This window comes from Oryx dammah, unplaced genomic scaffold (assembly GCF_014754425.2).
Source record: "Oryx dammah isolate SB20612 unplaced genomic scaffold, SCBI_Odam_1.1 HiC_scaffold_25, whole genome shotgun sequence".
Taxonomy (NCBI): domain Eukaryota; kingdom Metazoa; phylum Chordata; class Mammalia; order Artiodactyla; family Bovidae; genus Oryx; species Oryx dammah.
The window spans coordinates 94772839-94786421 of NW_024070209.1; the positions used below are offsets into that span (position 1 = coordinate 94772839).

General features: G+C 35.8%; 2 protein-coding genes across 3 annotated transcripts in view; both read right to left on the reverse strand.

Annotated features, from left to right (window-relative positions):
• The window catches only part of GOLGA1 (golgin A1), a 47875-nt gene extending 47629 nt beyond the window's left edge, over positions 1–246 (reverse strand). Inside the window, exon 1 of one of the 2 annotated variants that reach the window (XM_040225109.1) lies at positions 130–246. The gene's annotated coding sequence lies outside the window, so the exon portion shown is untranslated. The remainder of the gene's footprint in view (positions 1–129) is intronic. The other variant, XM_040225111.1, reaches the window with a different exon arrangement.
• A 1778-nt stretch (positions 247–2024) lies between these two features.
• Positions 2025–13583, reverse strand: part of SCAI (suppressor of cancer cell invasion) — a 120466-nt gene continuing 108907 nt past the window's right edge. Inside the window, exon 18 of the mRNA XM_040225113.1 lies at positions 2025–11289. Within this exon, the coding sequence (XP_040081047.1) occupies positions 11143–11289 (147 nt within the window). The 3' untranslated portion in view covers positions 2025–11142. The remainder of the gene's footprint in view (positions 11290–13583) is intronic.

Consider the following 13583-nt stretch of genomic DNA (forward strand, 5'->3'; position numbering starts at 1 on the left):
GGCACCCTGGCACTGCCCGCCCCCCGCCTTGGGTCTTGGGCAACCCAGTCGGAGCCGCTTTGGGGGCACACCGAGGCCACCGAGGGAAACAGAGGCCTGCTCCCGTCTCCGGCCCCCACCCCCGCCCACCTGCCGCTCTCTGGGCAGCCGGCAGAGCCCCGCCTCCGGGGCCTCTCTTGAGCGCCGGCCCGCGTCACCAGCCCCCACGGCCGGCCGGCGAGCAGAGCAGCGACCCGGAACCGCACTTCCACCAGCGCGCCGGAAGTGGCTGCGCGCAGGGCCGGCCACCGCGCGCATGCGCCTGAGCGCGGCCTCCGCGAGCTTCGGGATGGCGGTTGGACCGGAACCGCTGGAGGGCGCGGGCATAGGCGCGGGGCTGGCCGCTCCCTGAGGCCGGCCGGCCACGTCAGCAAGCGGCCAGACCCGCGTAGGAACAGTGGGCGGCAGAAGCCTTTCTTTTCCTTTTTTTTTTTTTTTTTCCAAAATAGGGGACGGTGCGGAGCAGGAGGAGTGGTAGCAGCCTGGTGGCAAGAGGGAAAGAACCGATGGCTGCGGTGGTGCCAGCTTGTCTCATAGAAACGTCAGGCCGTGGCTGCTTTGGGCCGACCCAGAGTCTCATTTCCTTTCTGCACCCCCGTCTGCACCCTGCCTGTCCCTGTCACCTTCCTCACTCGGGAGCCTGTGGCCCATACATCAGTGTTGGGGACTCGCGCTTTCTCACCTGTGTTTTGTGCCTGTGATCCACTGTAGGTACACATTTTCTACTGCAGTCCAAGTAACGGAAAGAGACGTTTTCAGAGTCTTCAGTCAGTCCAGGCGCTCAGTCGTGTCCGACTCTGCGACCCCATGAACCGCAGCACGCCAGGCCTCCCTGTCCATCACCAACTCCCGGAGTCTACCCAAACCCATGTCCATTGAGTCGGTGATGCCATCCAACCGTCTCATCCTCTGCCGTCCCCTTCTCCTCCTGCCCTCAATCTTTCCCAGCATCAGGGTCTTTTCAAATGAGTCAGCTCTCTGCATCAGATGGCCGAAGTATTGGAGTTTCAGCTTCAACATTAGTCCCTTCAGTGAACACCCAGGACTGATCTCTTTTAGGAAGGACTGGTTGGATCTCCTTGCAGTCCAAGGGACTCTCAAGAGTCTTCTCCAACACTACAGTTCAAAAGCATCAATTCTTCTGCACTCAGCTTTCTTTATAGTCCAACTCTCACATCCATACATGACCACTGGAAAAACCATAGCCTTGACTAGATGGACTTTTGTTGGCAAAGTAATGTCTCTGCTTTTTAATATGCTGTCTAGGTTGGTCATAACTTTCCTTCCAAGGAGCAAGCATCTTTTAATTTCATGGCTGCAATCACCATCCACAGTGATTTTGGAGCCCAGAAAAATAAAGTCAGCCACTGTTTCCCCATCTATTTGCCATGAAGTGGCATGACTGGATGCCATGATCTTAGTTTTCTGAATGTTGAGCTTTAAGCCAACTTTTTCACTCTCCTCTTTCACTGTCATCAAGAGGCTCTTTTATCATTGTTATTTAGCGCACTCAATAGAAAAACCACGCTAGTGTCAGGACACTACTACATTCATTTCACTAGTCACGAATGGGCCTCCAACTTTCGACAGATGAAGCAAGTCCAGACAGGTAAAACTGCCTTGTACAAAGTTATAGTACAAATTGGTAGCCTACATCAGGTCTCCGGACTCAACGCCAACTGAGGCAGACATTTCACACTGAAGCTCTATGTGTTTCTGCCCAAACCCAACTCCAGCCGGAGTGCCAGCAGCTTCACCTCAATCCCCTGAAACAATCCCGCCCTCAGCATGTCCCAGTTCTGACCACGAGGAGCTGGGCAGGGAAAAAACCAAGACTAGGACTCAGAAGAAATTTACAAACTGCAGCAATACCAACGAATCCTAAACCTCAAATTTTTCAAGTGTCTGAAGAATTATCTGAAAGAAGCAAACCCTGTCCAGCTTAGCGCTTACGTTGTCAGCAATTCTGAAGAAGTAACAAAAACTTTAAGCAAATAATTTTAATGTTTATTTTTATATTGATGATACACTTAATATATATGTGAATTCAAGATACAAAATTCATTTACAAGGGTTCACACCTGATGAATGTAATCACATTCCTAGAGAGAACATTTATCAATGCAAAAATGTCTTCAATACATTGACGACAAAAATCAAATCTTCTGTAATCTTGTTATTCAATAAACATCAAAACAATGGTTAACTCTTCATCCTCTAGTATTTAAGTGCCCTCAAGGTGGTAGGCACCATGTAACAGAAGAAAACATTGGAAACTCAAGGGCCTACTGAATCCTCTGCAGAATCACAGTGTTTACTCTGAAATTCATTTAGTGAAGTAGTAGAAGGCTTGCTATCCTTTATGACAAATCACATATCACACAAGAGTCAAAAGTGATGATCAGGAAAATAAACTGTTTTGGTAGCTTCTTAATTTCTAAAATCTATGACATATTGACCATAACAGACTTAGCAGAAAAAGGCTGCTGAAAAGGAACACAATAAAAAAATCCTTACGAGTATGTATGGCTTAAGCAATTTAGAAATACAACAGGTAAGACTTTTACAATACCACAATTGTTCAAGTCAAATGATATTGACAATATAATTTTCCCCCTTAGTCACTGGTAGTAAATAGCCCCTTCAAATTTAATTCTATTGAGAACACACATAAAACTAGTGAATCCAAATGGTTAGTTGGGCTCACCGAGCTGAGTTGATGGATTTTGTTATAAAGTATTAACCCACAATACCCAAAATTTAATATAGATGAGCAACAAGACGACATTTCAAGGATTACAGTGATTTGTGAATAGCTAGATAGGCAACCAAATAGTTTCATCATTTGCACAACAGATTAGCAGCACTTGGTAAGTACGGTTACGTGAAAATTATTGTGCTTCAATCTCTCAAAGAGAGCTAATAAATATAACTCTAGAATCCTTATAGTGTTACAATTCTATAACATTTCAGTTACAGACAAGCACAATTTTTAAAAAGTATTTCACACCACTAGAAAATCAAATAATTATATTTTCCAAATGTAATTTCTTCTATGATCGAAACAAGTGCATTTCTGCCTAATATCCATAATATAGACAATAGGTTCACCATTATTTTCAGGGAAAATAGATCAAGTATAACTTATTTTAATTCCTATTTGATTATCTTAACTCTTAGTGATGATATAAATAAAAAGATATTCAACCTTACAATGAAAAACTACTTGGAGAAAATAATGTCATTTTGGCCTGAAATGACGAAATTCTTTAGAGCTAAGTAGGAAATGACTTAAAACTGCTTCATCACAGTCAATGATTAATGAAACCACTACTTCTACCCGGTGCTACACAGTGAAGATAAGCTATTTGAATAAATCCTTTCACTCATAAGCTCTACTATGAAAATGTAGGACATTGCATCTGCCTTTCTTATTGCCTAAAACCTTTCTACTTTGACAGGAAGAAGCCTCCAAAATATATCTGATTGTTGAGTGGCAAGGTTTATTAAAAACAAGAAATAAAAATCAGCTGGAGAACTAGCCATGTGATCTATGGGACAAAAGGAATGTAACCACATAACTATAAAAAGCCACAAACACAAAATCCTAAGATATTTTACTGAACCATTGAGTTCTTTTAAATAAAAGGTAAATAAAAGAGTTTTTTCTTAAAAAAAAAAAAAAAAACAAAAAACAAACAACTCACTCTGCAAGAAACAGGAATATAAATTATTGCCCTAAAACATTTTAAGCAATTTTTCCTGCAGATTTTTGATACATCACAACACATAATCTAGAAAAAAGTAACATGCAAAGAAGTGTAGGAGTAAGATTTTTGTATTTAGTGTTTATTTTGATATCGTTTGGAAATGATTACTTTGGGTTAACACATATGACCATTTTGTATTTTACAATGGTTGATCTTACTGATTTGATGTTTGAGAAGACTTGGGTCAAATCGCAATGTTTACAAATCTTAATTTTCAATCATGGATAAGTGGACATTCACGACAGTTTCAAAAGAGAAAAGAATATTAGTGATAGAACACAAAATTTCAAATGTTTACTGCACGCCTAAAGGAAGGCTAGATATAATTTACCATCTCATTCCGAAAAGTGACATAAACCCTCAGGCTATTAACTATTTCATAAGCCTATCAGAAAAGTAAAATAAAATCTGAACCCTGAAATTACCAACATCTCAATAAACAATACTACATCTAAAAAGATGATTGTCTTAGGATATAGATAGGAATTAACCACCAAAATAGGAAAATATTCCCAATTTATAGTTTGTTTTATGACCAAATTCAAGCTTGATGATTAAGTGAATCTGGAGTACAGAATTACTATATCTCAAACTACTAAAGATCTCTGAAGTCTTGTTCAAATGTTTTCTTTTTTAAATCATACTGCTTAGAATAGTTTGATAATTAATTTAAAAAATTAAAAAAACACAAATTAACAAAAATATTTTTAAATTAAGAAATGGTGCTTCACTTATTAAGGAACAATGTTATACAAAATGGAATTTTTCTCAAAAGTCAATATTACACCAAACCAATAAAGTGAAAAATATCAATTTCAGCTTAAGAAAACAATTCATATCTACAGAATTCCAAAGGAAATATTTCTATGGCATCAACAAACTAGTTCCACTTAATACATTTGTCTTTAAACTCATTTAAGGGCATGTCCCTCCAGCATCATTCTGACATCCTTCCCTTCAAAATGTGATTGTTTCCATTCACACATCAGTTATTCTTCCTTAAACACAAGGCATGTTTAATAAAGCTCTGTGTTCAAAAATTCAGTGAAGCTGGAACACAGTATAATACTATGTTTTGAAATTCTAGTTTGAGTAAGATGAATTGCTTTAAAAAAAACTTTAAGGTAAACTGGTCATGGTATCCAGTGACAGATTGGAGGTACAGCATGAACAGGTATAAAGTATCGATGTCTAAGACAGCAGGAGAACAGGGGGAGAGGGAGTGGTTTTCTAAGCAATTTTTTATTTAACTGCAAAGTGACTGGCTTGACAACTGTCAGAGAGCCAGAGGTCACAGTCACAATGTCAACCTCATCTACTACACTTTCTATTGCCGCTCTCCTCAAATCAATGTCCACGTTAAGTGTGAGTCAGTTCCATGAATTTTAAATAGCATAACATCTGCTCTGCTACCCTCCAGTGGCAATAAATGACTTGGTTACTAAAACATCAGACACTATGAATGTTTTCACTGATTTTCTCAGAAATAGTACACTGCCAAATTTTATGTGTTTAAGAAAAAAGCTATTATAACTATTTAAAATGTAATATTTTAATTGAGAAGTGTTATGAGTACTTGGCTGTTACATTAAAACTACAGTGAAGAGGCAAATGTAACATATTGGGGGATGGCAGAATTGATTCCTGACTTTTTAAGATAATTTCAAGTTGGATCAGATGGATTTAATCTTCTGAAGAACAATAGGGTAAACAGTTTTTTGCAGTTATACTTTATCATGCAAAAAAAAAAAAACCCACTTAATTTTTGTGGTGAATATATTCAAGTGTATATTAAAACATCTCCTACACTCTTCCATGCAAATGAACATGCCCAGTGAAGACAGGAGGAGCCGAGCACTGATCTCTGTGATTTTCCATAGGTTTACATATTGGCACTGCACATATGAACTATCCTCTTATCCTCCCCTACCTGTCATTCTTGGGAGAGGCTTGAAGGCCCTGCTTTTACATATAGCATGCCACACACCTACTGTTACGAATCCTGCTTCACGTGTGAATATATCAATTTGCAGAACACAGTGGTCTCACAGAGACAAAGAAATACATCTGGAGGCATTTTATTCACTGGAAGCATTTTCGCAGATGAGTGGACTCATCTTTGATATGCAATTCCAATTAAGAAAAATCTATAGCTAGAAATGCCAAGACAGAACTTAATTAATCACAGCTGCTGCAAATATACAGGTTTATCAACCTCCTGTTCCTCATTAAATTCAACCCCACCTAAGTAAAGCCTTCTCCTACCTAATGCCCCCTTTTTTGCCTCATAGAGACATATAAAATGAGACACACTAGTGAAAAAAAAATTCTTCCAAAATTAAACTGTGGTAGCAGGTATTAAAATGGCAATTAGGAACATTTCCCTATTAGGACATTTTCCTATTTATTTTGAAATGTGACCAAAGTAATTTTTTCCATTGCCCCTTGATTCTCAATATAAATACATATGTTACTAAGTAATAATACCCAACTACAGTCAATAAAATAAAGGACTAATATAGCTTAAGAAACTGCTGGTGTCTCAGTTTCACATACTTCGGTTTTTCAGGTTTATATCACTAATTTATCATCAGTTTAAATGAAAACTGGCAGATGATTTTTAAAGCTAAGAATATCCAGCTTTCTCTTAAGATTTTCATATCCTAATTTCAATTCCAAAATAGCCCATTTTACCCAAACACAAGCCCCTCAAAATAGAGGCTCATGATTGAGATACAGCCACAACCTAATACAGCAGCATGAACAATGCCACTATGATGTCCTCACAGAACTTAAATAAATTCAGCCCACAATGGGTATGGGTATATAATATACACATACTGTATCATTGCATACCATATATTTACAGCTATGTACATATATACAAAAAGTATACACAGAGATTGCATTCAGCATCACCAAAATATATACATGCCATTGCAAATAAAATAAGAATTTCAAATAAATAAGGACAACGAAAGAGCCCTCAATGTAAATATCCTTAATACTCTCCAAACACACATACAGGAACATAAACACCCAAAATATCACCAGGAGATTCATAACATTCATATTCATATCAAATCTATTTACTCACTTAGGGTGGGGAGGTGGTTCTGAATCACAGGCAGTAGCCAAGTTTGCAGACCTTGGTACCTTACTACATTTCCTGTCTACAATGTTCTCTATCAGACTGATTACAAGTCTCTGTGGATAACTAAGTACAAGATTTTTCAACTGAGTCCAAAACCCTTCTAAGACACAGAAAGTTACTAACTCACACAGGTCAGAGAGTAAACTGGGAAAAGAATACCAACAAAAGCTCCCCTAATTGATATATAAATCAGATTTGTTGCTTTTCCCTTTACCTCAAAGAAATTCAGTTCAATAACCACCTAATGTCTTACAGGGAATTCTACTGCAAGAAGAAAACAAAGCATAGTAGCCACAGTGAGGAAAAAAAAACTCAGATCCTTTACTAGGAAAATTTCAGTCATGACTGGATTGCACTTTCCTTTTATAATCTCAAAACATTTCAACTTGGTAAAAATATAAAGAGAACAATAAATTCTATGTGCTTTGAGAGGTTTTTGAGAGCACCACTTCCTAGGAAGAAATCATGCACATAAACATACACAACAAATATATCCTGGCTAAAATCAAAGATAAACTGTCTGACTTGTGGATTTTTAAAAAATAATTAATAAATAAAATTTTGCTAGGGCTGACTGATTTACTGGTTTCAATATTTGATATATTAAACAAGTACCATGACTTTTGTGCCAAGATCTAAATCTCTAATTATTTCTTTCTTGTTTGTCATAGAAAGTAACCTGAGCTACTGGGAAAGACTGGGCTGAGAATAGCAGATCTGAGTTTAGCTCTGGCTCCATCTTTATGGAAAAAACTGACAGCTTTTGAGGGTCTCAGTTTTCTCTTCTGTAAAACAGAGAAGACAGTTGCTTTACCAACTTCAGAAACATATGGATAAAGAAAGATTCTGTTTTGTCTTTAATTTTCATTTTGTTTGTACATAACTTACTTCTTGCACTTTTACACTACTTTGTTTATACTGATTCATAAGTGAGGTGAGAGTCTGTATCAGAATCTCCAGGAGGGGAGTTTGTGTGATTTGAAAGCAAAAGAAGTGTTCTTTCCCATTGCTTTGCTTTTCATTCCAAAATTTAAATTTCTATGAATTCTAAAAATAAATAAAGGATTTACCATTTTAATATTCATAAAGGGGGGCAGGACACATTGAAAAAAAATGAGATTCTTCTGTGTCACTGCCATCTTGCCCTTACCATTAAGTGATTGTCCTTTTTCATTTCCTCTTCCTTGATTAAAGTAAGGCCTTAAAATGTGGACTTCCCTAGTGGCTCAGACGGTAAAGGGTCTGTCTACAATGTGTGAGACCTGGGTTCAACCCCTGGGTCAGGAAGTTCCTTGGAGAAGGAAATGGCAACCCACTCCAGTACTCTTGCCTAGAAAATCCCATGGACAGAAGAGCCTGGTAGGCTGCAGTTCATGGGGTCACTAAGAGTCGGACACGACTGAGTGACTTCACTTTCACTTTAAAATGTAAAGGCTGGGTAATGAGTCCAAGAGCATTCATTAAACAGTGTGCATGTTTCAAATTTTCATGATAAAAAGTAAAAAAAAAAAAAAAAAAAAAAAAGATAAGACAAAGGAATATGACATGTTTGCACAAATGTAATCTTTCCAAGAAGGCCTACCCTGATCGGTCTTTGAAACTTTATTCTCTCTCTAAAAACAAAAAAAAATTTTTCCTTAGCACACTCTTGAATTTTCTTCATCCTGTTTAAAACTTTCTAACATAAACTTTGTATTATATTTATTGCCTGATTTCTTCTACTAGAATATAAGCTCCATGAAGACAAGGATGTTTAAGTCTACTTTGTTTGACTAATGCCTAGGACAAAATCTGGAGAACAGTTGTTGCTCAATACACGTGAATGAAACAACAGTTAAGAATTTTCTAGTATAGCTTTGCTCTCCAGATCAGTTCACTTTAAATTTTTAACCACTGGTAAGGAATTACACTACTATTAGCTTAAGGAGGAATGTCATCATCTAAATGACATTGTGATTTCTAAGATCCCTTGTTCTTAGACAAACGTGTTTCTACTAACATAGCCTCTAATTTTTTCCAGAAAGTCTCTGAACTATTTTCAACAACAAATAAGTGGGATCCAGATATTTTCTTGAACAAAAACTAGGTAAAAATGATCTAGGAAAGGAAATACTGTATACATCAAAATAAGGGAAACCAATTTTCCAAGCGGCAGGAGTGGGAAAATCAGTCTTTCAGAACCAAGAATTCAAATTATAGAACCAGAGAACTGGATTGAATTTTGGGCCAAGGCCTTCATTTTATAGGCAAGAGTGCTAAAAAGCAGACATGAAGACATTTGTCAAAGGACAAGCAGCTAGTTACCAGGAAAGCCAGGATTAGAACTCAGATCTCCCAGTTCTCAAACCACTGTTCTTTATGTTAATCAGGTGAGGATAAAGCTCAGGGTGATAAATATTATTTCAAGCATCAGAGAACAGGACAATATGTGTTGTTAGGAACGTTACTGGCACAGAACTTCAGGGGAACTGAAACAAGTGGTCAGATAACTATTGCTGTAGTCCAGGTGAACAGTTTTGAAAAGAAAGCTATGAAGTTTAGTAAGGTACTTGGGGAAAAAACAGGAAAGTAGTCTTTATCTGACAATGAAAACCCACTTGCAAAGAAAATCTCTCTTTGGGGCTTTTCCAAAGACTTCTAAAATAATGTTTAAAATCATAAACCAAAAAGACTTTTAAAGTTAATTAAAAAGCCCACAAAGTCCCCCCAACCCAAGAACAATAGCTTTAAGACTTCAGATGAAAAACCAACAAATTGGAACAGGTATATGCATAACTTAGATCCAAATAATTCTCTATGTCAGAAATAAAAATCAAGTTTAAAATATTACAGTAAAATTTCCCTAGGAACATAGGAAAGAGGCACCAACAGCAAACACCTCATTTCCCCTGGGACTGCCAGAGGTAGACTATGAGCCTGTATGGAAAATTAGGTAGAAGGGATTTTGATTCATAGATTTTTCAATCTGAAAGCTGTGGAGTCAAAAGAGGGGTAAGAAATCATAGCTAGTGCCTGTGAATTTTATGAAGGGGATAAAAAGGAAGAAAATAACTAAAAAATCTTTATAAATATTATACACTGAGTCCTATATAAAATAATAAAAAAACTTGTGCATGAAGTAGAAAATAGTGAATATAAGGAGTTTCTAAAAACCTCAGTTCCAAATTGTCAATGCAAAAGCAACTTCCATTTTAGGTTAAATAATAAATTCAGTTACCCTCAACTAATATTAATAACATCTCTGACTTACTTTGAAGTTTCATCAATCTGAACCAGGCAAAAAGATGACCAACTCTGCAGTGTATGCCACAAACTTCAATCTATATAGCCTTCAAACTTGATCTCATTAATAAGAGTTTAAATGGAATTCCTATGGAAACACTGGATCATGAAACCAACAATCTGACTTTTTGACAGAAAGATTTAAAAGCTGCTCTTTTTCACTTCCTTTTCACTTTAAGCATTCAAAAACTACAAAGAAAACAAAATATGCAAATATATCTCATGATAGCACAGGACTCACACATTCCAAATGATAGTTATCATCTAAAGATCCCAATTAAAGATTTAGCTTTTCAGATACAAATCAATGCTTTACAGTTTCTGAAATTTTGATGGCATTTAAACAAATTAAATACTTTCAAGAACTATAACTTGATTATGCTTCAAAGAATCACACATTTTTCTACCTATTGATACTAACTTGGAATGAAAAGAAATATTATGGAAGGGCTATGATCTTGATTTTGAGTAGTCCATGCTGGCTAGTTTCACCTCTGTGAACAATTATATATTTTCCAAATCCACACATTTAAGGTCCAAGTATAAGAGTTGGATCTTCCTCATTATACAAAAATAAATGATTTACTCTTCTCAGGGTGAGAATAGTAACTATTTGAGTGCAGGATTAGATGTTAGAGGTAAGTACCCATACCTCAAAACCAAAAAATAAAAATTCCAAGATTAATCGAGGTTTTAATAAAACACCTGAAAGACTGTATTTTAAAAGGTACCCTAAAAGTTTGAACAATTTTTTTTCAGTTTGTTTTTAAAATGGTGGTCCTAAATTGAAAAATAAAAACTAAATAACACCACTATGTATCTGTCATCACATTAGAAAACTGCACCATTTAAAATCTGTGGCAAATGAAAATGTGTTTTAACGAGAGGATTTTTGCTTTAATAGTCGTCTATGGTATTCTCAAGGAATACGTTTCGCACATCCAGAATGGATGCTAATTCCAAAATGTGCTTCTGGAGATGAGGGTTCTCCACTGTTTCATCCCTTGGCAGTTGTGGATATGATTCTGGATAATTCCGTGTTTCCTGGTAAACAAATAGAAGTCAAGTTATATAGTTTGAAGAAAGAAAATTTTACACATTAATATTACTGTTAACATTAATTATACACATTAATATTACTGTACACATGTTAATATTAGTGTTAACATACTTGAACTTGTACTTGAACTGTTAACATACTTGAACTTGTCATTAAGTTACTATTTAAGGAGTAACTTAATATGTATTTTTCTCCTTCATATCAGAAATATTTTTGTTGAGTATACAAAATTGTTGACACTGGACCATTTTGACCCTAGAAAAACAATAATTTCTTATGGTTCAACCAAATATTTTCATTTAGCGAGTTATTTCACAAGTATTTAATGGGACCTATCATTTCTATGTTATATTATGGAAACCACATAATTCCTACTTGTTGGGGGGCAGAAATGCTAGCATATATAGAATTTAAACAAGTATTTATTTAATGAATAAATAACTGAATGTTACAGTGGAAACCTGAATGAGAGAAAAGACATGAGAAAGCTTGAAAAGGTCAAATTAATGGACCTCTGCATTTTAATTGTAGGAGAAGGAGGAGTCAAAAATGACAAAGATTTCAAGAAAGGATGGCTCAAAAGAAGAGTTGAGAGTTACTCAGAGAGAAAGAGATGTAAAGGAGGAGATATTTTGGGGATAGTATATAACTTTCAGGTTTTAGGTATATTTTATTTAAGATAATGGGCCATATAAAGAGAACTACCCGTCAACCAGAATTTGAAAATTCAGGGCTGTATCTCAGAAGACAGGTTTGAGCAGTGTGTCATACTATTTTATATACTATTCTATATGCATATATATTATTCCATATGCACATAAATTATAAATACACCGATATAATCTGTATAAAGATAAATATTAAAGCTATGAAAATGGCTGGGATTTCTGAGCATATTAGCAAAGAGAGTGAAAAAAAAAGAGTCCCTGGAAAGAGAGATGAAAGATCATGGGAAAAAAAAAAAAGGACAGAAAAGGACCAACGTAGTTTTTGTAATTACATGGAAGCAAAAGGAAATAATTTCAAGAATCAAGTGATTCTCACTTGAAAATTCATCTTCATTTGGTACTTTCTATAGACTACAATTTTGTCAAACATTTAAAATTTACTGAAAAACTGAATAACTACTTTTCTATACATCTAATATGACAGTCCATATATTCTAATGTCATTTATATTTCTCTTCTATCGGTAGCCATCAGTAATTACATATTACAGAGACCAAATTTTCATTTTACCACACTAAATACTATGAGGAGTAACAATAATGAAAAGTTCAAAATTCCTAAAAAAACAAAAAATAAGAAAACAATAAAACCAGGAACTGGTAGGGAGTTACTGTACTCTGAACAATTCTCCCAGCTTGCACACGGCTCAGACACATCTAAATTCTGACCACACACCTCTAGAGTGGAGAATATGTATTGAAACAGGGATATATGAAAGAGAATGCAGAAAAATAATAGGCTGAAATAAGCCTGCACCTGTATGCTAAACATCACTTTACTACAGTTCCCCTTAAAAAGCTTAAAAACAAGCCATGGAAACATCAAATAAATGTGCAAGTAATTTAACTCTTGCCAGAACCAAAGCCCAATACTCTTTAAAGAAAAACAACAAAATCCAGAATTCAACATTAGAAAACTTACAGTGCTCACAGTCTAACAAAAATTACTAAACATACAAAGAATTATAAATGAGACTCCTGACTAAAAAAATGATAAAAACAAACCTATAAATGATAGAGAACATAGTATTAGTAGGTAAAAACTTTAGCTATTCCCATTCATTTAGAGAACAAAAGAAAAGATAAATATGGGAAAGAGAAAAATGGAAAATATTGTAAGAACACAAAGAACTACAGATGAGAAAAATATAATCCCTGAAATGAAAAACTCAAGGGTTAGAGGATTAAAAGCATATTAGTTACTGCAGAAGAAAGCATCAGTAAAGTTGAAGACAGCAGCAGTAACTTAGACAGAAAATAGACATTTTTTAAAAAATGAAAAGAATCTAAATAAACCTTTCACTTTAAAAAAGAAAAACTAAAGTGAAAATCAGGACCTGAAGGACAATATTAGGTCATTTGACATGTATGTGACTGATGTCCCAGAAAGAGAGAAACAGAGGAGTGAAGAAAAAACGTTTGAATAAATTATGGCTGAAAATATTCCAAACATCTTAAATAGATTGATATTTAGACAGCTTCAAGATGCTAAACAAACCCCAAGCAGGAAGAAAACAACAAAGAAATGCGTATCCAGGTAGTACATCATAA